At 38.0% G+C, this 20,842-nt stretch overlaps 1 protein-coding gene across 2 annotated transcripts in view; it reads right to left on the bottom strand.

Moving 5' to 3' along the window:
- The window catches only part of ADAMTSL3 (ADAMTS like 3), a 168,092-nt gene that overhangs the window by 122,849 nt on the left and 24,401 nt on the right, over positions 1-20,842 (bottom strand). Inside the window, exon 3 of one of the 2 annotated variants that reach the window (XM_041418466.1) lies at positions 16,125-16,244. In XM_041418466.1, coding sequence (XP_041274400.1) covers positions 16,125-16,244 — 120 coding nt within the window. Of the gene's footprint in view, positions 1-16,124; positions 16,247-20,842 lie in introns of both variants that reach the window. The other variant, XM_041418468.1, reaches the window with a different exon arrangement.

Below are 20,842 nucleotides of genomic sequence, written 5' to 3'. Positions count from 1 at the left end.
TGTTTAAGGCTCTTTTCAGTCATAGCTTGTTCATTTTGTTATTTCAGTAGTGTTGTCTCAGTGAAAACTGACTTCACTCACTCAGTTCTCCATGAACAAAAGCTAACTATTAAAGTTTGTACGATAAGAGAGAGCTGGTTTATAAATCAAACTGAAGTCCATTAGTGAGTGGTTTTGAACAAATATATGAACAACTATTGCCCTTGAAGTCAATTCTCATTTCCCAGTGAAGCCAGACTATCACCAGGTGATAGTTTAAAAAATAAATTACAGAGATAAGAGAAATGTGTTGCTTAAAAAGGAATAATGAACAATTACATACTCTCCTCTGCATAAGTTAAAAAAGCCCAAAAGTTTACCCAATAATCGCACAAGCGCAATAAAATCCTGCTACTTATGAAAACATAGTAGCAACAAAAGATACACCCATTTAATTTTGCCATGAACTGATAGCCTGGCAAGAAAGGAAGGCAGCTATAAAAAGCTACCTACAGATTAGTCAATGGATTACATTTCTAGATGTGCCTTAAGAAAAGGTCATTTCAAAAAGCAGCACAAAAACATTTGTCATTGAAACTGCTGCAAATCCCTAAAATCACGCATGCACATGTACAATGCCTCTGGGCTTCTAACACAAGCCAAATGAACTTAGCACCCAAGCAGAGTGACACCAATTCCTTTCAGTTTTACCTGAACTCTTCGGTTATCAGACCATACCTTGGCAAGAGGGGGTGTGTTTAAAGCCTCATCTGTTTCTAACTGACATCTAGTACCAATCTGATATAATTCATTAACAAATACATATAAAGCTTTTAAAACATCAGTTTCAGAAAAGTTAAAGACCTCCCAAGTCCATTACCCTGCCATTTAGAAACAGAGCACTTCCAGATTTATAATAAGCAATATACACTGATGTTTTTACTCTCATGATATAACCCACTAAAAATCTTAAAATAATGCCAAAATAACAAATATACAGAAACCAGTTCCATTGTCTTTATTTTTGTTCAATGGGGCATACACCCCTGGAAGTCTTCAAAGGGCAGTGTTCAGAGAATGGTTTACATATTCTGTGATAAAAGAGATCCATTAACTTCGTGATGCTTCACCCAGCCCAGGATCTCAGAGCACTTTACAAAAGCACTATCTAATTACACAGGGATTAACAAATAGGGATTAACAAATCCCCCCCCTACCTTGAAGTCCTGCAGGGCTAAAGCATGCAGAGTACAGTTTACAATTGTCTGGGTCTAAATTTGGAAAGCTTAGCATTTATCACATAACATAGGATCCAACCCTCAAAGCTCTGCATCAACGCGTGACATGGGTCACGCTGAACACATGAGGGAAATTTAAGCCTTAGACTCAAAAAGGATCTCAGCAGTGAGACACAGAGCCAGAGAAGTCACCCAGACCCCAACAGCAAAGGGGCACCATATAATTTGCTCATTCAGAGCCATCACCTATGAAAGCCCTGGGCATTTCTGTGAAAACACACAGAGGATGTCTCAAACCTACTCCTTCTTCAGGCCACAGATAAAACAGTCATAATAGCTGGCCAATTTTTAAGCCATCCATTTTATGGCTGGCAAACTCTTATCTCAATTCAGCCTTAATAGTGATTTCTGCTCAAATGTGAGCAACCACAGAGTATCCTCAAATGAACTTATCTACAAAGTGAAGATTTCTAAGCAGAGGAGTCCTGCTACTTGTGCCAAGTAGATCATACCTTTTTCTTCTGGAGGTAACTGTTACACATGTCACTAAGTTTCTGAGCTAGTTAAGAAATTATACAAAAAACATTAGTATTTCCAGTTTAAAAAAAAACAAGTGTTAACAACTATAAAGTTATACAAAAGAATATATATATATTAAGAATAGTGAAAATTGTTTATTTTCATATGATACTCTGCTTGGCAGAAATGCAGAATACCAAAATCACTCCTATAACTAGTCAGAATTATATGAGAGCAACTCACTGGCAATACATCTAAGATAAACAAAACTCTTTTCCTTCCATGCTATCTTTTATCTTAGTTATGACTTTAGGCCCAAATACTGCCAGGTAAAGTAAAGGGAACAACTCGGGCACAGGACAGACCTGTCTGGTAATTCTGAATGAATGCCTAATGCTGTCTCCCTGCAATGTTATCAAGGACCTCTTCCACCTCAGAAAATCTGTTCAAAATTTGTCTCCAAAGAAAGAACAAAAAGGCTTTTTCTAGGAGAAAAAGTTATTGCCCATGCTCCAGCAAGTTCAACTCAGCAAAAATATTTGAACACTTTTAATCACTCTTCACAAAAAGTCAGATTCAGCTGACACACAGCTAAGCTTTAATGTCTCATGGCTATGAACTGTCACCCTCCAGCCTGAAACCTGGTGCTTAACTGCACCTCAGAAATACAAAACAAGCCTGGACATCCTCTGGATAAAAACCCTAGGCCCAAGGGGAAAATGGCATTCAAACACACAGTACACGGGGCAGAAGATTTAATGTATGCAGTTTATATCTAATATAAACCTTTCATGGCACCAAGCAGATCCTTCAAAAAAGTTTAATGTGTAAAACAGAATCTAACTGAGCTGGAAATCAGCAGTGCCACACTCTTCAGCATCCAGTCTCAGAGGCAAAATTGAGTGAACTCAACTCTGTGCATCTCCTAAGGGCACAATCCTGTAATCACTGTACAATCTGAAGCTGCAGTGCAACAGCCTTCAGATTGTGAGCTATAAAACACCACACCTTTAGGAAAAGAAAGGGAAAACTGCTTCATGGTTTACATGAGACTCACTGGTCACCAGAAGAATTTCCACAGTGACATCCCAATGCTTTTGCTTTCAGTAATTTGACAGAAAACATAAGGCCAAACAAAACAACAGAGAGGGACAAAAGGAGGGAGTGGGTAGATCTGCATAATACCATGCTTAATGAAAACTGGAATTAAATTTTAATAAATTATATGTATTCTCAGTACCTTCTCCTTTTTATTTCTCACCCATTTTTGTGTCCTGTGTGTAACCTTTAAAGAGTGAAAGAAGCATTTTCTTGATCCACAGCCATCTTTCAGCATGGTTGTCAAGAACTTACCAATCAGGAGGTTCAGAAGTTGAGTTTTATTAACATTTCCTATTCTGTACAGGGAATAAGAGAAAGTAATTGATACCTTCACTCTTCATACAAAAAATGAATGGCTTCAAGCAATTTTCATTTAAGAAATTATATCCTCTGGACAATACTTAAAACAGCAGGAACCATCCTAGTGTAAGCATATAAACCTATAAAGTTACAGAGCTATTGCCAAACCAACTTGAACAGTAAATGGATGCATTTGCATTCCAGCTCACTGGCAAAAAATGGCTTCAAATTTTCTTCATCTGTGCATGTCATCCATGAAATGCTGGGTTAATGGAAGGAATTTTATTTCAAACAAAGAGGTTAACAACTCTAAGAATTGCTAAGAAAAATGATAGTAACAAGGAAAAAAAAAAGCCAAAGGAGCAATGCACAAATACCTCAGCAAGTAATACAGGTTAGGGATGACCCTGAATCACTATAATTTCATATGTTACTTTAATAAATATTTACTAAAGCACACAAATTAACATGCAGAAACTAGTTAAACATTGGTGATACCATTTCTGACTGTCAATGTGTTAAAACCTCCAATACGTGTGTATGACCAGCACGGCATTCATTTCCCCACAACCGGTACTCCAAAAAATGAAGTTCAAGAATGGAGCTCCTGAGGCTCCAAATACAGACTTGTGACAGCATCAAATTTCTCTTTTATAAAATAACCCAAAGACAACAGTACACATGAAAGAGTAATTGCTCCACATGATTTAACTGAATTCACAATCTCCAGCTGTACAGATAACAGGGACACAGCCAGTTCGGTCTGCAGTACAAGCACAGGATCAGACCCCAAATAAGCAATAGTTTATGCATATATCCAGCAGTTTTAGATGTAAAGACCTGTCAGTTAGACTCCCTCTCCCTTTTTAAATCCCATTATATTTTTGCTTGCTTGTTTCCATCATATTCCAGTTTTAAATTCACAGCAATGGGGCAACATCACCTGAGACTGTGGTGCTAACATCATGCTTCACCTTAACATAATGTTTGCTTTAGGCAGACACTTTGTTGCTTTACTTATAGTTTGGAAAAAGTTAAAATTATTCTAGTAGGAACTCAGTTGTCTGTGCCTGGGGAGACCCATCAGGCTACTGGAGTGCTTGGAGACTTGCCTGCAAAACACACGGCACAGGCTGGGCAGAAGAGTCAGGGAAGAACTAAGATCAAACCAGACAATGGCAGCTACTCCAAAAGCAAAGCAGTATTCAAGAAACTCAGTCTGAAGGACTTGGAGTTAACTGTTAATAGCCTATAACCAATAGCATCAACTAGTGACACCACCCTGCAGATAAATCAACTTCCTCCTTGTCAGCTGCAGCCATTTCAGATCTCGCCTTTCCACCTCCAAATCCAAACTGCTACCAAAGTGCAGCTGCAAAAGTCATCTCTCCTCCCTCTCTAGGTCCATCTTCTCCTGGATTCTGTTGGCCTCCTGCCAAGTCATATTCAAGTTGCTTGTCTTCACCTACAAGATCTTGCATAGCAATAAATAATATAGAAATGACCACAGTGTGCTGAGGAATTACCAAGTCCTTTCTAAAAACAAATGGAGGAATAAGGTCTTGGATTACACCCCTCTCCATCAATTACAGCCCAGTCACATTCACACCCTACATCCTCCTCCTCTGCACACTCCCGTGCCCACACTGTCACTCCAAATGGGAAGTGCAGCTTCTCACACTCCCCCTGCTCCAGCATCCCACAGAAAGAGGCAGATCAGAGAGAAAAGCCCAGAGTGTCCCAGAGCAGAAAGGGAACACGTGCAGAACAGCAGAGCCCCACACAGAGAGGTTTCAGCCAACTGTCCCCTAGCTGCAGCATCCCACCATGGCCTGTCCCCGGAGCTGCAGGACAGGGCACACGGCTCTGTGCCCCTGGCTGGGCTGCCCTGCAGAACACACAGGGCTTGACCTTACTTCGGGACACACAAAGGCAGTCGAAGGCAGAGGGACTGGCAAGCACTCTGTGGGACTGCAAACAGCTCGCCTCCAGCTCATTTTCAGACCTTTCACCACGCTCAGGGCTGCAGGTGGCTCTGTCCTGATCCCTGCCTGCAACTTCGTTGGGCCTGTCTAGCAACACATTCAATTACAGTTTGGAGATTAGATGACCAAAGATTAACTAAACACCAAATAGAAAAAAAAAAAAACAGGCTTTCTTAGACATAAATCTTGCAAATATGGTTCCATAGAGCACAAGTCCAGATTCCTGAATATTTTATTATTCTGTAAAATCTTCACTGTAAAAGACTGCATATACTTGAAATTTGCAAAGGTAGCAGCTTAAGTTATTTCTAGTCAGCTCATAAAAATCTGTCTTTAGCACTTTTTTCCTAAGAAGAAAGAAAGAAACCCAGACATACTCTAAGCTTAGTGAAAAGATAAGACTCTGGATATAATACCAATATGACTTCACCTTTTCTTTTTTAAGGGTTCGAAACAATACTGGATGAAAGTTTATATGCAAGCATAAGGGATCTGCCAAAAAGAAAGTGAAAACCCAGCAAATTATATTTCAGACACCTTAACATATTATGCACCATATATGCTGTCAGCCTCACTGTCCTTCCCTTTGCTGTAGGCCGAATGCTTGAATACCAATCTTATTAAACTACAACTCTGAATTTATCCACTATATATAACATTCCAGATGTCGTACCAGCTGGGAACAGGCCCTTAGGCCATCTTTGGTTGATCTCTTAGTCGCTTTCCAGCTTTTGCCAGGCATTCATCCAAAAATATGAAGGAAAGTGCTAAAAACAGATGTCAGAGTTAATGTTTTTTTCTTTTTTTTTTTCCTTCACGGTAGGAAATACAGAAAACTTGCACCCTACGCCTATTCTTTGAAATATGAATGGTGTCAAAGAACCATAAGTTAATTTTGAATTAAATCACAATGTAGAAGAGTTAATTTTTACACGATTTTTCTGACAACAGGCCAGCCTCCATCAGTCTGTTCTTTGAAAATATTATGTGGTCATTTGGATTTTTTCATTAAGTTGGAAAATCTTCTGATGTTGTCTATCTGCAAAAACGGGTTTGAGTCCCTCATTTAAGAAAAAATAATGGTTAAAATGTAAACTAGATCGATTGCAATTCATGGTAAGCTTTGTGACAAGGCTGGAGTAATGGGAGTTATTAAATCAGTACACATCTGAGCTATGAAAGGGGAAGACCTGTTGGCCCCATCATATTACAACAAATTATTTCAACTTCCACTCACTGCAATATGAGCAGGAGATGTTCAGGTCTTCCCAAGAGGTGCTGTCTCTCTTTGGGGTCCTCTCAGGAGTTTAAGCATGGAGTTTCAAAGGTCAGGGCTGGAAAGGAGGCGGTGGTCCTGCTGACACTTTGGAACGTGTGCCCCTTCACTCACGGGGCAGTTCTGACGTACCTGGGAGTCCTCACAAGAATTGAGTTATGCACATGCAGAAGTGCCTGGGCTGTAGACTCCAAGGTCTGTGCAAGAGGTAATCTATTTTATCTGCTCTAGACAGGGCTCCAAAACTTCTCTCCACACACACCAGAATATTAACAACCATGTGCAGAACCAATTGTCAAAGCCCTCGTGGTGCTGCCCACAGAGCCTCCCCTCAGCGTGCAAGACCTTGGTCTCTGGTTCAGCAAAGCCCAGGAGATCACTTCCATTATAACCACGCCTTACAAGGATGATCATCTCTTTCGTCCCTAAAGACATCCCTTTTAAAATTATTTTTGGGGCAATAGCCTTCATTTAAAGTCAGTTAACTGTATTGAAAAAGGACTTTTCTTAAGAAATATTTTCACCCTCCTTTTCCTTGCCTCACATTCATTAGAATGCAGAGTTGAAAGTATGAGAAAAACAGACTATCCTATAGCCTCAATACTGAAAAAGCAGGAGAAGAATGAACATTAACTGGCAAGTTCACTGTAAAGTATAAAAATACCTGCAAAAAAAGAACAAAAAAAAAGAACAAAATCTTTTTTCAAATGGAATAAAAACGGTAGGACAAGTTTAAAACTTAGCCCTAGTATTTTAATAGTAGACTTAGGATATAATTCTGATTCATACATTAGAATGCAATATTGCCCTGAATAGTTACCATTGGAGCCAGTGCTCAAAGGTGGTAAAATTTCATGGTTTATAGTCTGATATTTGAATATATTTTATGTGATCTATTAATAATATCAAAAAACATTCAAGCCAATGCACTACATTTCTCTTAAGTAAAGGTGATGCATTCCAAGTCTTTTTTTTTTAATAAACAGTAAAAAAAGGTATTTTGCCATGTGTTGTGTTGATGTTATGAGACATTATGTGAGCTGCCTGAAAAACCACAGCTTGTTTCTTCAGATTTATACCCTACACAACCATATTACTTAGACAAAGGAAGGCCACTGACCTATAGCCTACATGTATCAGCAAATATGTCTATTTTTAGCAAAGATTTTGCATGAGAATGGCATACTAAATTATATTTTGTCAGCATTTTTAGAGTGATTTGAGTACAACATAATTACTGAAACAGATCAAATATTTTGAGCATAGGATTCATTTTAGCATTCATTGTGTTTATATAGGTTTACTTGTATAAATCACAGAAAGTTCTGTGATCCTCACGAAATCCAGAAGATAGAGAAAATAAAAGTTCACTGTACAAATCTTCACACATCATTTGGACACCAGATTTGACAGGAAAAAAAAAAAAACAAACAAACAAACACCAGTGAACTTGTCTGTTTGCAGAGAACTGAGCTGCAATGCTGCTGGTGCTTTGCAGCATCCACGCATTTTTCAGTAGTTTCCTGATCAAACAGTCCGTAGCACTTCCTTTGGGGTGCCTGAATGCAATCTGCCTGAAATCAATGGCAAATCTCTTTTTACAGTAAAAATGAAAGGCTGATCCAAAGTCTATTGGAATTACTATGATTTTTGGACTAAAGCCTAAATAATCAGGTAAAGGAGAACATATCTTGTATTTACAATTGCAACCATCTCCCAAGGGCTATTTTAAAAATTACAAAAACATCCCACATCATACAGAAGCCTATTACTACTAATTTTTCTCACCCATGTGCAAATACCCTAGTCTGCTTCATGAACCTATAAATCAGTTAAAGGGTTTGGTGCCATTTTAAATGGCCTTTTTCTCTTATGCAAAATAAAAATGTTAAATTCATAAAGGCATGTACCATCAAAGCACAAAAATTTCTTATAGCATTGTAACACAAACAAACAAAGAAATTTACTACCAATGAGATAATTTTATAAAGCTAGATTACATTGGCTCTACTGGAAAGAGGTCAGGTTTTATAGCCTTAAGAGTGTTTAAAAAAGTCCAGATTGTTTCCAGTTCTCAGAGGTCTGACTGCCTTTCCTTCCAGACCAAGAATCAGCATAATAGCTGAATTATCAAAAAACTAAATACCATCTACTCTTTCCTTGTTTAAGACCAAAGAAAAAAAGAGTTTCAAAATGTTTGTGCTATATAAGCAAAGTGATTAATGCACCATCAGGCTTTATCAGCCTAAAACATCCTCTCACCATGTATATCTGAAGAATGACTTTCCAGCTCCAAGCACTGCATTTCCCACAGTACTTGAAATACATCTTTTTGATTTAGAAGCACTTCTCTACCGTATCTCAATGAACTCTTATTGATAGATGATAGCAGCACTACTGTGTAAGCATGGGATTATTTCTGTTACCTCCAGACCTTTCAGTCTTAATTTAGAAGGCTGAACCTAAACCTTTATCAATGTCAAAATTCTTGGATAAGAACATGTACCAACTTTTGGAGGTTCACCAGGGGCATGAGGAGGTCAGTGGGAAATTCACATTGCATTGTATCAATCTCTCATGATTTAATCATTGGGCTCTTCTAAAGAATGTCAAATGAGCACCTATCTGTATAATGTTAATTCATCAAGTGTCCTGTTACTAGCCCAGTGTAGCAGAATTGAGTTAAAGAATTTACAGTAGAATATTTGCCCAAGTACACATCCTTCTGTCTGCTCCTTGGGAAATGAAAGGTTAAAAAAATAATAATTTTAAAAATACTTTTAATCTATTGCTAGAAATTTAAAACATATCTGAGAAAACTTAGAACTGTAAACATTACAACACGAAACACTGAATGTGAGTTTTAGAATTTCAGTCTTTTATGAAAACTGTTCATGGTAGAGATGCTAGGAAAGCAAGGGTTTTCCTATGTAGGTCAACCTCAAACTTAATAAACATCAATTTGTGGCCCCAAAAGTATGTCTAAGAAAAAAGGAAGAAAATCAGTACCCCCTGCATAGCCTTTTCTCTTCCACCAGAGCAGCCCCAATGTCTGTCCAGCACCCAGGGGAGCAAGAATAAGAGAAACAACTACAAGTTTTGGTCCATTCTCCTTTCTTTCACGAGGAATCTTTCTGGGGGATGACCTTGCAAATGAGGGGTCATTTCTGCTACCTGGGAATGCTCTGCCAGATGCTGAGGTCAGTATCATCACAGCCACAGGAGGACTACAGACCCAGACCAGTGAGTTTCACCACAGAATTCGGTGGAATAGGATTACAGCCTCTTGGAATGTATTTGGTCCAAACTGAAATGATATAAAATGTGTTTTCTGCAGAAACTGTACTATTACAGATTCCCTGTGAAGGCTGTTTTACTGCACAAGGTGAAGACCTACTGGCTTCTGTGAGTATGATTTACACACAGAGACCTCTGGCAGGGCTGGGACTGAGGCTGTAAGAGAAAACAAGGAAGTCTGTAATTCTTAGTGCACAAAGAAACATGGACTGCAAACAGCAGTTCCACTATTTTCTCTGAACAACAAAAATGGTAGTTGGTGCTTTTAAGAAGTGCCAGCTCCCCATTCAGTTTGCCAATAAACAAAAGTATTTTAAAACACTTTTCAGTTCACTAAGCAACCTATCACACACAAGTAATGATATAATTACTCGTGCATATACTGCTCATACACTTCCAGCCAGCAATTAGCCTAAACAAAAGTATTGTTTGAATAGGATCATGCCTGACTTATGCAGTACCAGTCTCTCTAAGAGTAGTTTTGCCTGAAATTGTAAGTGGTTTTCATTTTCTCTTAATCCTTGCCTCCTTTCCCTCCTTTCCACTCCAAATCAGAAACACATTTCAGTTGATTATGGAGCTAACTTCCTTACCCAAAAAAAAACAAAACAAAAAACCAACAACCAAAAAACGTACCCTTAAAAATAGAGACCAAAATTAAACCTGTGAACAAAAAAATAATAGCATATATTAAAAAAAAGGAATAGAATTAAAAATATTAGCGAACACCTAACATCACCTTCAGTTAAATTTTCAGAGAAACATCACCAAATGATGCCTTTTGTCTCCACACAGCCTTACAAACACATGGCTGTACACTCCTTAAATGTGATTAAAAACTCGTTACAGACATCTGTAGGATTAGTATGGAGTACCACAAACCTGACATAGTAATTTGTTGCTTACACAAGATGTCCTAGCTAAGAGAATGGAAAGACTTGCAGGACTCAAGTCAGTGAAATCAGTATTATTCTAATATCAGCAGACAGACTGAGTGAGGACTGCAAGGCCAGACCCCTACATAGCAGAAAAGGAGTATTTCTAAGACAGTGCTGAAATTCCCACCGCCACATATTAGTGGTTGCAATTCTAGTGCTTGGATAAAATTAAGTTTATCAATTCGTTCTCCAAATACACAAATGAAACCACCAAGTGTTCCACAGTGGAATGTTTTCATTATAGAAGAATTCCTGAAATAGTTTGTGGCCACTTGAAAACAGTTTATTTATTCAAAAAAAATCTCTAAATGAAGAGCTAGACATTGAGATTGAAGACGTTAAGTCTTTTTAATAGTCTGAATGCTGTTTTAGGGTATCAACAAAAATGGCTTGTCAGAGAAAAACAATGGTTTCAGGCTCCTTCCCAAATCCAGAGTACTGAAGCTTTATGTGCATGGGTAGCAAGTGAGCCTCTAACTACAAATCTTCCTCCCTTCCCGGGATTAGAGCTTGTCTTCACTGATGTGTTAATTTGCAGTAACGTCCCTTGCATGACTCATCCCCAAGCCTGAAAACAGCTCCATTTCTCTGGTGATTTAGATGCAAACTGCCCTGCAGAGGAATAAAAAGGCCCAAGAATAAGAGAAAAGCCAGCAAGCTGCTGACACTCAAAGCCAGGCTGTGGCTCGGGTACCCTTCCAGAGGCAGAGCAGGAAGGATGGCCAGCAGCAGCAGGTGGAACCGGGAAAGAAATGAAGGAAATTGTGGAAAAAGAGCTGTCAGCCCAGTGGGACACATAAGACAACTTCTGTCCACACAAGAGTTTCCTTGGTGTAATATGAAAAACTTACAGAACAGGCACAAAAATGTATTGCTGCTGGACTGCAAATAAAAAGGTGGAGTAAGAGGTTCCACCAGTTTACTTCAATATTAAATTCTGAAGTAATTCAGATCCTGGGTTCCACTGCATTTTTTTCAATTTAATACTTGATATGTCATGATCCTTTTCCCCGTGAAAAAGCAGAAGCCAAGACAGATTACTTCTATTTGTGGAAGACAAGGTTTTAATGAGAATATTTTCCTGATTTTGGCATTCACTTTACAACAAGACACTTTTCTAGCAAACCCAAAGAAAGACTAGTTATTAAATGAACTGCAGCAGCCGCAGCCTGGGTATTACAACTTGCACATCTAGTTGAAAACAGACTGATCATCTTCTACCTTACCTCATATTGCCATACACAAGCCTGATAGTGCAGATTTTTCTTTAGTATTTGTTTAGAAACATTTCTCTGCCAAGATTAGACTACTTAGAGCCATATATCTAATTCCAGAATCAGGCTATCCTTGTTGTGAGTTTAAACTGGTAAATATCATAAAATTTAGAAGAAGCAAGGTCAACCAGAAAGCTAACTGGTCAAGCAAACATTTTCTCTCTATAAAGATAAACTTATTTTCTTTTTTCCTTCCCTTTTTTTTTACCCACACCCCCAAGAGAACTCTCAGCCAGCCAGCCAATCAAAGTGGAAATGAACTTCAAACACATTCAGCCCAACCAAGTTTTCACTGCTGTCCTTCTTGGTGGTCCGTCATATGGAATGGTTTTAATACTTGGAAGCAATACCTTAAGTGTCAGAAAACAAGAACATTTTATTTCTGCAAGAAAGCTTTCCAGTACTACTAGTATTTTGGAAAAGAAAAAAATTCCTTGTAGTAGATTAAAAGGTGAAAAGCCAAAAGAAATCAGAAAGAATACTAGGAAACTGTTCCTTATGGCAAGGTTCAACATATATTCAAAGCTGGACAAAGGGCTATTACTTGTATACTCATTTCATAATTTACTTTATTTTCAGACATTTATTCCGTTATTTAATTATTTCCATGAATGGTAAGGGGGGGCCATATTTTTTTTTAATCTCAAATTTCTAACAGCAGTTGAAGTCTTTGGCTATGCATCAAAATCTATTTGGTACCAAATAAGGTTTAAATTGCATTGACTCAGTAGAATCTCAGAAATTAAGGATGCAATGCACAGATACAAGACATCATGTGGTGAACAATACAGAAGCCTTTAGAAAATGCTCAGTTCAAACATTCCTACATTTCTGTCCTTTGGGATCCCTCAAGTATTTGCTTTGAATCACTGTTTTTCCCTGAAGATACAGCAATAAATGTGTCAAAACTATGATGTCCCACTCTATGCAGATGTCACCCCAGTGAATCAGTGTCAGTATTTAATCAGATCTTTAAAGGTATTTTTTCTTATAGGAGTGGTAAAAAAGATATTCACTGAATTTTGAAAATATCTAGCCAAAAAATTTCATCTGCATGTAATTCTTAAATACACATAGAGCAACAAAATATGCAAAGAGGTTAGTGCAGTCCTGTACAAAAATGAGAGCACAGTCCTGCCAGATTAAACCAGAACAAAATGTACTATCTTGCATGTACAACATGAATCCATGTGTAATTCTGCTGGGCTAGAGCAGAGTACAGTGTGTTCCTGTTAATATTTACTCATCTTTCATTTCAAACTGTAAGCTTGTCATTTCAGATAGCAAATACTTTTGAATATTTAAGCAACAGCTAGTTCTATTTTACTGAGATTACTTACTAAAAAAGGAATGAATGATTCTGATTAAACTGGCTCCCTGCTTGAAAAATATCACACACAACAGCCAAAGAAAACCCCTTTGAAACATTCCTGTGTTTGGAGGATGTAAGGAAACTAATCTTGGATCATGACAATGATGATGCTGCTATATAAAAATATTGTCCATCTCTCACTGGAAATTTTACTGACCTGGAGAAAGGAACAGTACGAGGGGGAAAAGGGCACATTTGGGAAGATAGGGATAGATGACTTCCCTGCAAGTGTCTCAAGGGTGGTTAGCCAAAAGAACAGAGGGTGTGAACCACCCTCTTCTCCACACCCATACCACAGCATCAGGAACCTCTCTCCCCTTTTATCCATTCTGTTCCCTTCCATGGACACAGGAGGAGGGATCACCCCCACAGCAGACCAGATCAGACTGATCTCGTGTTTTACTGGAGCACAAGGTTATTTCAAGTTTCCAATTTCCAGGTGTAACTTGGGATGTAAAGGAACACCAGGACTCTATAGGGATGCCCAGAGGACAATTCTGGACATCAGAGAAAAGGAAGGAATGTATTTCCCAAAGGTCAGCAGCCCTTCACAGTAGACAAGATAGAAAATGAATTACTAAAACTAAATTAAGGAATTAAGGTGTGTGAGAAGATGCTGCTCTATTCTTTATTTATGTGGTAACCTTCCAGCACTGATTCCACTTGTGTTGGATAGGTTAAAATGGGCTTTCAATGTGTATATGAATATATATATTTCTCTCTTTTTATTCACTTGTGTATTCTTATCACATTTATTATGTATCAAATATATCCATTCCAGCATATAAAAATTCAAGAGATTACCCAATGAAAGATTTTCACCCTCTGGTTTTAAGACTTCAATCCATTCATACTAGTAAATGTCATAAGAAAGAGCTGAATGAAGCACAGAAAACAAAAATATCTAGTTTTCTTATGCAGTTTGACCGTGATACAACTGAGTTTTGTATTAACATTTCACCAAAAGTATAATTATAATTGTGTATTATTAAAAACCTATGATTAATTTCCTATAAAGTTAGAGAAAATCTTTTTATTCACCAAAGAAATCCTGGTTTACTTGCAGGAAGTAATAGATCAGTAACAGATCAGTTCCCATCTGCATTCAATGTATTTTTAACTTTTAATAAATAATGCTTAGGGACTAAATTTTCTTTCAAAAGAAACTACTGCTAAAACAGTTGCTTTTACTTTTAACATTTTGATGTTTCAGCACCACTTTCAGTTCCAGGAATTCAAACTAAATTTCATACTGCTAAGTGTCTGGGAAGAGCAGGCTTCAAAACTAAATCACATTTATGAAAGAACAGAAGCTGGCCATATCCTAGATCCAATTCAGATCTCAATGGAATTAATGGAAAACTTTCCAGCAAATGGAATTCTTTCCATCAAATGGAATTGGGCTTTGAACTGCCTTCTGTATAGAGCTATGCTGGTATTTGAGGCTTTTTCAAGGGGATTCATTTTGTTTGTTTTTTAATCAGCTATATTATTCACATAGTCCAAACAGTCTAGTCAAAGACTCAGACTAAGCCTCTGCTATATTTGATTTATCATCTTCTCAAAAACGTGCTCCATTAAATGGAAACTATTCTGATCAAAGTGTATAACCTTTATAGTGTTTTTCAACTACTGTCATTAAATGCAGCCTGAGTTGCAGCTGCATTTTACTGTCCTATAAGTTATTGCTTTCCCAGGTGTTTAGTCCAAGGAAGGTCTTATCCAAGAACCTTTTCTGTTGATAATCAAGGCCCTCTAGGGAAGGAAAAGTATGAATTATTGTAAACATTTAAACTAAATTCAAATAGCTCACAGTGGCTCAGCATGCTTTCCATTGTAGCTTTTCTGCTTCCTTCTATCTAAAAACACTGTCAGTTTAAAGCTGAAATAAACCCACCTCAGTTCTCTCTTTTAGGATAGTGATGAGCAAACTGTTTTCTTCAAGTAGCTCCTGCAAGGAGCTCATCTTTCAAAATAAATCTGCCCATCACTGACAGAACCACACCTTGGGATGCAGGGCAAGTCCGGCTCTTCTCTCACTTCTACAGGGAGTGTTTCCTAACAAACTCCCTCCTCTTACATTAAGAAATGTACTATAAGTGTCTATGAATGTAATTCAGACAGTTTTGATGTGAAATTCAACTGACTCCTGGAACACACTGTGTTATGAGTAAATTTCCACAGCACGCCACACATTTCCTAGGTTTACTTCAGATCTTTTGCCAAGATTAACAGCATTTCTTTCATGTTGCTTTCTTTACATTTATATCTATATTCCATGTTTAACATAATGTTTCTATGGGTCTGGAGAAAGTATTAAAATTTTTAACTTAAAAAAAAAATTGTTTCTTTCTAAACACTGTTCCATCCATTATTCCCATTTGTTTCTTTATAATTCACCTAACCTTCCCTTACAAAACCTTAATGAACTAATGCAATATTCTGACTTTATAAGCTGGAAAATGCAAAATCTGCCTAATGCTGATTTTTTCTATTAAATAAAACAAATTGAGTCAAACAATTCACAGAAAGAGCAATCACTTCTAATTCTACATATTCTGCAGATGTAACTATAAACATCAATACATCACTAAAATATTGCTGCTTTTATCTCCATTACATCCTATTAATATTTCCCAAAAGTGGTTTCACTTATTATTTATGAAACTAAGTGCCTTAATTTGGATTTTGTATAGTGTGTCATCATTCAGCTTGCTATAAATTTTATGTGCCTTCAAAAGATAAGACACGCTCTCCATCTTAATCTGTTCCACAGCAATCTTTATGTCAGAGGTACACGAATCAATCAAGCAATCTCTGTAATTTTCACACATGGCACACTGACCTGGTCGTCATAGCGGTAAGTGAGGAACTGTTCCCCCGTGGTATCCTCAAGAAAACTCCCCTGTGGAGAAAGTGCAAACTCAGGCAAGAAGTATGCACCTTGGGACTGCTCTGCTCTTGTCTGTAAGAAATTCAGAAAGGTCACATTACACCTACTACAAACACAAGTAATCTTTTAAAAAAACCTGTGCATATAATTACAAAATCTAGACATGAACTTCTGGAGAGAAAAAAATAGTGTTGTGTTTTAAGGCATGGTATTTCTGAGTGGATATTTTGCTGTGATGGAGACATGCTAAATATCTACAGAGGTTCAAAGCAAAACAAGATGCCTCAATTGCAGAATAATCTGCTAAACCAAAGGAGACCATCTTTGGCTTATCTAACATCACTGCTCAAAGACATTCAAAAAGCAATGTTACACTTTCTTTTTCCTCATACACTTCAGAGAAGTGAAGCAGAGAAGTAGCTGCTGCAGGTAACAAGCTTTTGGTTAAATGCAACATATTTATTTTTACAGGAAGAAACAAAGACAATCATACAGTAACTCAGCTTAGAAAATATCTTTAGGGCTCATCTAGTCTAAAAGGAAGCCAAGACACTATGAATTACTTTTCTATCTTGCAGGAAGATATTACTGCAAAGAAGAAATAGGAATGACTGGAGTGAACACAGGCAGTGCTCCATATTAGTTCAGGATGCTATTCACAACTGAGGAAGAGCATTTGAGAACAGGCTGGGAAAGCAAAAAAGGGCTCATTTCAATCTACAGAGGAGTTAATTCTGTCAGAATCATAGCTGGTACCTCCAGCTGGGCTGTCTGACACCCGAGCCCTGATTAGAGAAACAGCTTTTGCTTGGAGGATCTGTGCCTGATCAGCCATCCCAACACACCTGAAAAGTGCTCAGCACACCCAGCCCGTGCTGGGCCAGCACCACCTCCCTGCACTGGAGGCCTCAAGCAACCCAGAGAAGCAGCAAATGTTCTGCACAGACTCTTCTGCCCTTAATCCTCCTGCATTTAACACTGCCCTGAGAAGCCAACTGGTTTGCATATTACAGAAAATAAGCAATCAAATTTCAATGCAGAATATTGAGTCCAGCTGTGTAGTGAGGACAGGGCAAGCAGATCAACTTTCCCTTCCAAAAGGTTGAAACCTTTCAGGGAAGAAAAAAAGGCCTGAAATGTGCAAGTTACTGCTGGACATTTACCAATGAATAAACTTAATAAATAGGGGTGTAATTAAACTGTATATTTTGACATTTACACAGCAATTTCACATGAAAGCTGGCAGTTGCCATCATCCAGTTTCTAGACTCTTGGCTAGAACTGTACCAAATATAGGTGCCAGCTAACTAGAGATTTCTAAAGCAATCAACATCATTTAAAGCAGTTTGTGGTGGAAAAGGAAGGTAAGACCTACTGCACTTTCTCTCTTACAGTAAGTTCACCTTCTGAAGCTCACAAGTTATCTCATAAAAAGCAGATGGCATGTCATTTGCAGGATGGTCTGGAGAAGCTTACAGGGCTTTTGCTTACTCTGCTGAGAGCTGTCAGCATCTCAGACTGCAAACCCCATCAGTCATGACAGCATCAGATTAACGTACTTGGTTTAAATCAAGCAGTCTTCATATAAACTAGAAATAGCTTGCAAAGGACATGTCTAGACTAGGGTAAAGGTCATATTTCAGCATGCAAGACTGAACAAGATTGTAAAGAGGATTTTTTCATCAGGCCTGCATAAGAGTAATTCATATTCACACCATATTATCCTTACATTTCTATAAAGCTTATTGCAGCAGAGGTCTCCCTTCTACACTTTAGCCAACAGCCCTTATTTATGCATAATTAAGTAACACAATATGGAGAACGAATCTACATTTGGTAACAACAGTTTCCCCATCAGGCCACCAAAAGAGGCCTGCAGTGCTGCTTCCTGCTGATCCCGAGCTGGCTGCAGCTGATGCAAGCCTTGACATGTGAAGCACAACCCAGACACGAGAGGGGCTGACATAATCTGGCATCCTTCCCCGCTGCTTTCACTGGGCTATCGATGGACCCGATGCGAGGGAATATGGCAGTGATGTAATCCTGTGATTTCAGCACAGGGCTAATGGATGAGAGATAGGAATTCTAAACCTCAAGTGGCCTGCGTTAAAGCACTTATCCATTTCTACCTCGGTTTTGCCAGGTGTAAAACAATTGCAACACCTACCGACCTATCTTAATGGTGCATTGTTTAGTTTATATTTGTAGAATACTTTGGAAAACAATCCTGTTAAGTGCTAGTGATTAACAACAATATTTTTGGAAGATTTTCTTAATTTACAGGCAGAAGAGAATCAAAATTACCCCACCATACTTCTTAGCTAATTGTATCTATCACACTGTTGCCTAATCTCTCATAAACAAATTTGTCAGTAGGATACATAGCAATAAACTTGTTTGCATTTCTCATCTTTGTGATTTAAACATTCAAAATACAAAGTCTTTGGACATTAATCAGCATTATGCTTTGAATATAAAACATGCCAATATTTGAAGCTGAAATAGCAATGTGAATAACATAACAAGAAAAACTAGAGGTTTCTAACACACATTCCATTTTTTTGTGAAAAGCTCATGAGCAGCTAGGCACTTGAGGAGCAGAGGAATGCTTGCTAGATTCAGGCAAGCAAAATCTGGCTTCCTAGCATGGAAAAATTCTGTGTAAAACGTGGATATTTTATAAGGTTACACAGGAGGTTACAATGGAAACTGATTGTCAGCTGCAGCAATAGGTACTGCTACCTGTCTGGTATAAGTCAAGTAAGAAAGAATACAGCCAAGAAATTAAATAAAAACCAAACCAAAAAAAAAAACCCAAAAAACAAACAAACAAAAAAAAAACCCACTAAAAGCATACTATCAGCTGTCATGGCAAACTGATATTGAAACAAATGACTTGCATCTGATAAACAACCCAAACTTAAAAGTTAATTTTTAAAAAACCAAATCTTCAAGTGTTCAAAGAACTCTTTTGTATCCACTCACCAAAGCAGCAGAAAAACATTTTTACCATTTATATGCAGGCTCCTCCAAATAAGCTGCATGCTCCCAATGTAATTTCATTCATAAATTGTACTGAACACAAAATAGAATGTTTCCACTTAGTCCATTTTATTCCCCACTGAGGAATCCACCAACGTTCCTTATGAGGCTTTTATATTTCTATGGGCACTTTGGCTTAAACATAATTCAAATTTCAACAGTCTGTGGGTTTATAGTATATTTAAGATCATCTCTGAATGACTTAGCTAATCTGATATAAATTCATGTTTTAAAGTAAAGACTATAAGTGCAAGTTTCAGAAAACAATTACATTTCATGCTAGTGTTTTAGGTCTGTTTAATGGCCAGTTTAATCTCAATAGCTTTAAATTAAATGTGTCAAGTTACAAGTACACTTAAGATTTAAAGCAGGCATTTTAAACCAGCTTTTATGATCTTAAGCATATGAAGACAGTAGAAGGTGATAACGTAGCCAAAGCATATATAATACTAATCACTACATAAAATTCACTGACATTAGTAGATCATGTAGCAAGAAAGTCTATGTTACCTACTGACAAAAAAATAAATATGAAAATTGGAAACAGATCAGTGTTCGAAAATCCTCCTAGTCAATCAGGACATGTACTTATTAGTCAGACACTGAAAAAATAAGGCCTTCCATGCTACATCTTTCCAGCTATGTGATCAAGGAGAACTATCCTGATCAGCAGAAGTGGGAAGTGTGACAAGCACTGGGTTTATTCAAGCCTTGATTATGCTGGAGCACAGCTTTGATGTCAGGCTGTGGCTGCTTCCTCACTCACCACTCCCCACCTGGGTGCTGAAAGACCAAATTACTCTTCCACTTTCAATTGCACAAGACACAAAGAATTGCCTGTATCCAAGCTCTGGTTTTTAGATCTCCTTCCACCAAGAGCTGCACGTTTTCTCTGCTGCTGCCCAGTTTCATTGCTCTGTAGAACACTGACTAGAAGCTGCTGGGGCTGAGGATTTGAGGATTTGATTTTATTTTATTATTGAGAGTCAGAGGAATGGTCAGTGAGTGCTTCCCAGCCAATGCTGCCATTAGCAAGCAGCAAGGCTGGGAAGGACTGAGCTCCCACACACAGCTGAGCCTCTCCCAGGGACTGAGCAGGAGGTGCTGCTGGGGCACAGCTTCTGGTTTGTTTGACCCAAAATTAATCCCTCTGGCACATTCTGAAACCACCACACAAAGCAAAGTACTTCAACTGCTCTTTATTTCCCCAGTACCCAGGATTCATGTTAGCTGTTTTCATCCAGTTTACTTAAAATTATCAAGTCACTAAACTGTGGAGTTTTCCATTACTAAAAATTATAAATATTAATCACTGGACATTCCTTTCAAGTTAGAGAGTAACAATTCCATCCAAGGATTTAAACTGCTATTGTAATTTCAGATAAATTAAAAAATCTGGTTTAGTCTACAGTTCTTGGAGATAATTTGATACTAAGGCCAAGACAAAGCTCAACCAAACCTCATAACAGCATGCTACTGTTCTACTTAATCACAGCCACGAGGAGACTTGAAAGTAATTGTTCCATATTTACATGTAGACAGCAGCAGCTTTAGAATGAGAGCCTTCTATTAAATCTGAGCTGTGAAGGTCAAGAAAATGAGATAACAGAGGTGTAATACCTCAAAGA

Source organism: Onychostruthus taczanowskii, unplaced genomic scaffold (assembly GCF_017590055.1).
Source record: "Onychostruthus taczanowskii isolate IOZ18803 unplaced genomic scaffold, ASM1759005v1 scaffold6, whole genome shotgun sequence".
In the NCBI taxonomy this organism is placed as follows: domain Eukaryota; kingdom Metazoa; phylum Chordata; class Aves; order Passeriformes; family Passeridae; genus Onychostruthus; species Onychostruthus taczanowskii.
The sequence above is the reverse complement of the archived record's forward strand: the minus strand, read 5'-3'. Positions and strand labels throughout refer to the sequence as shown.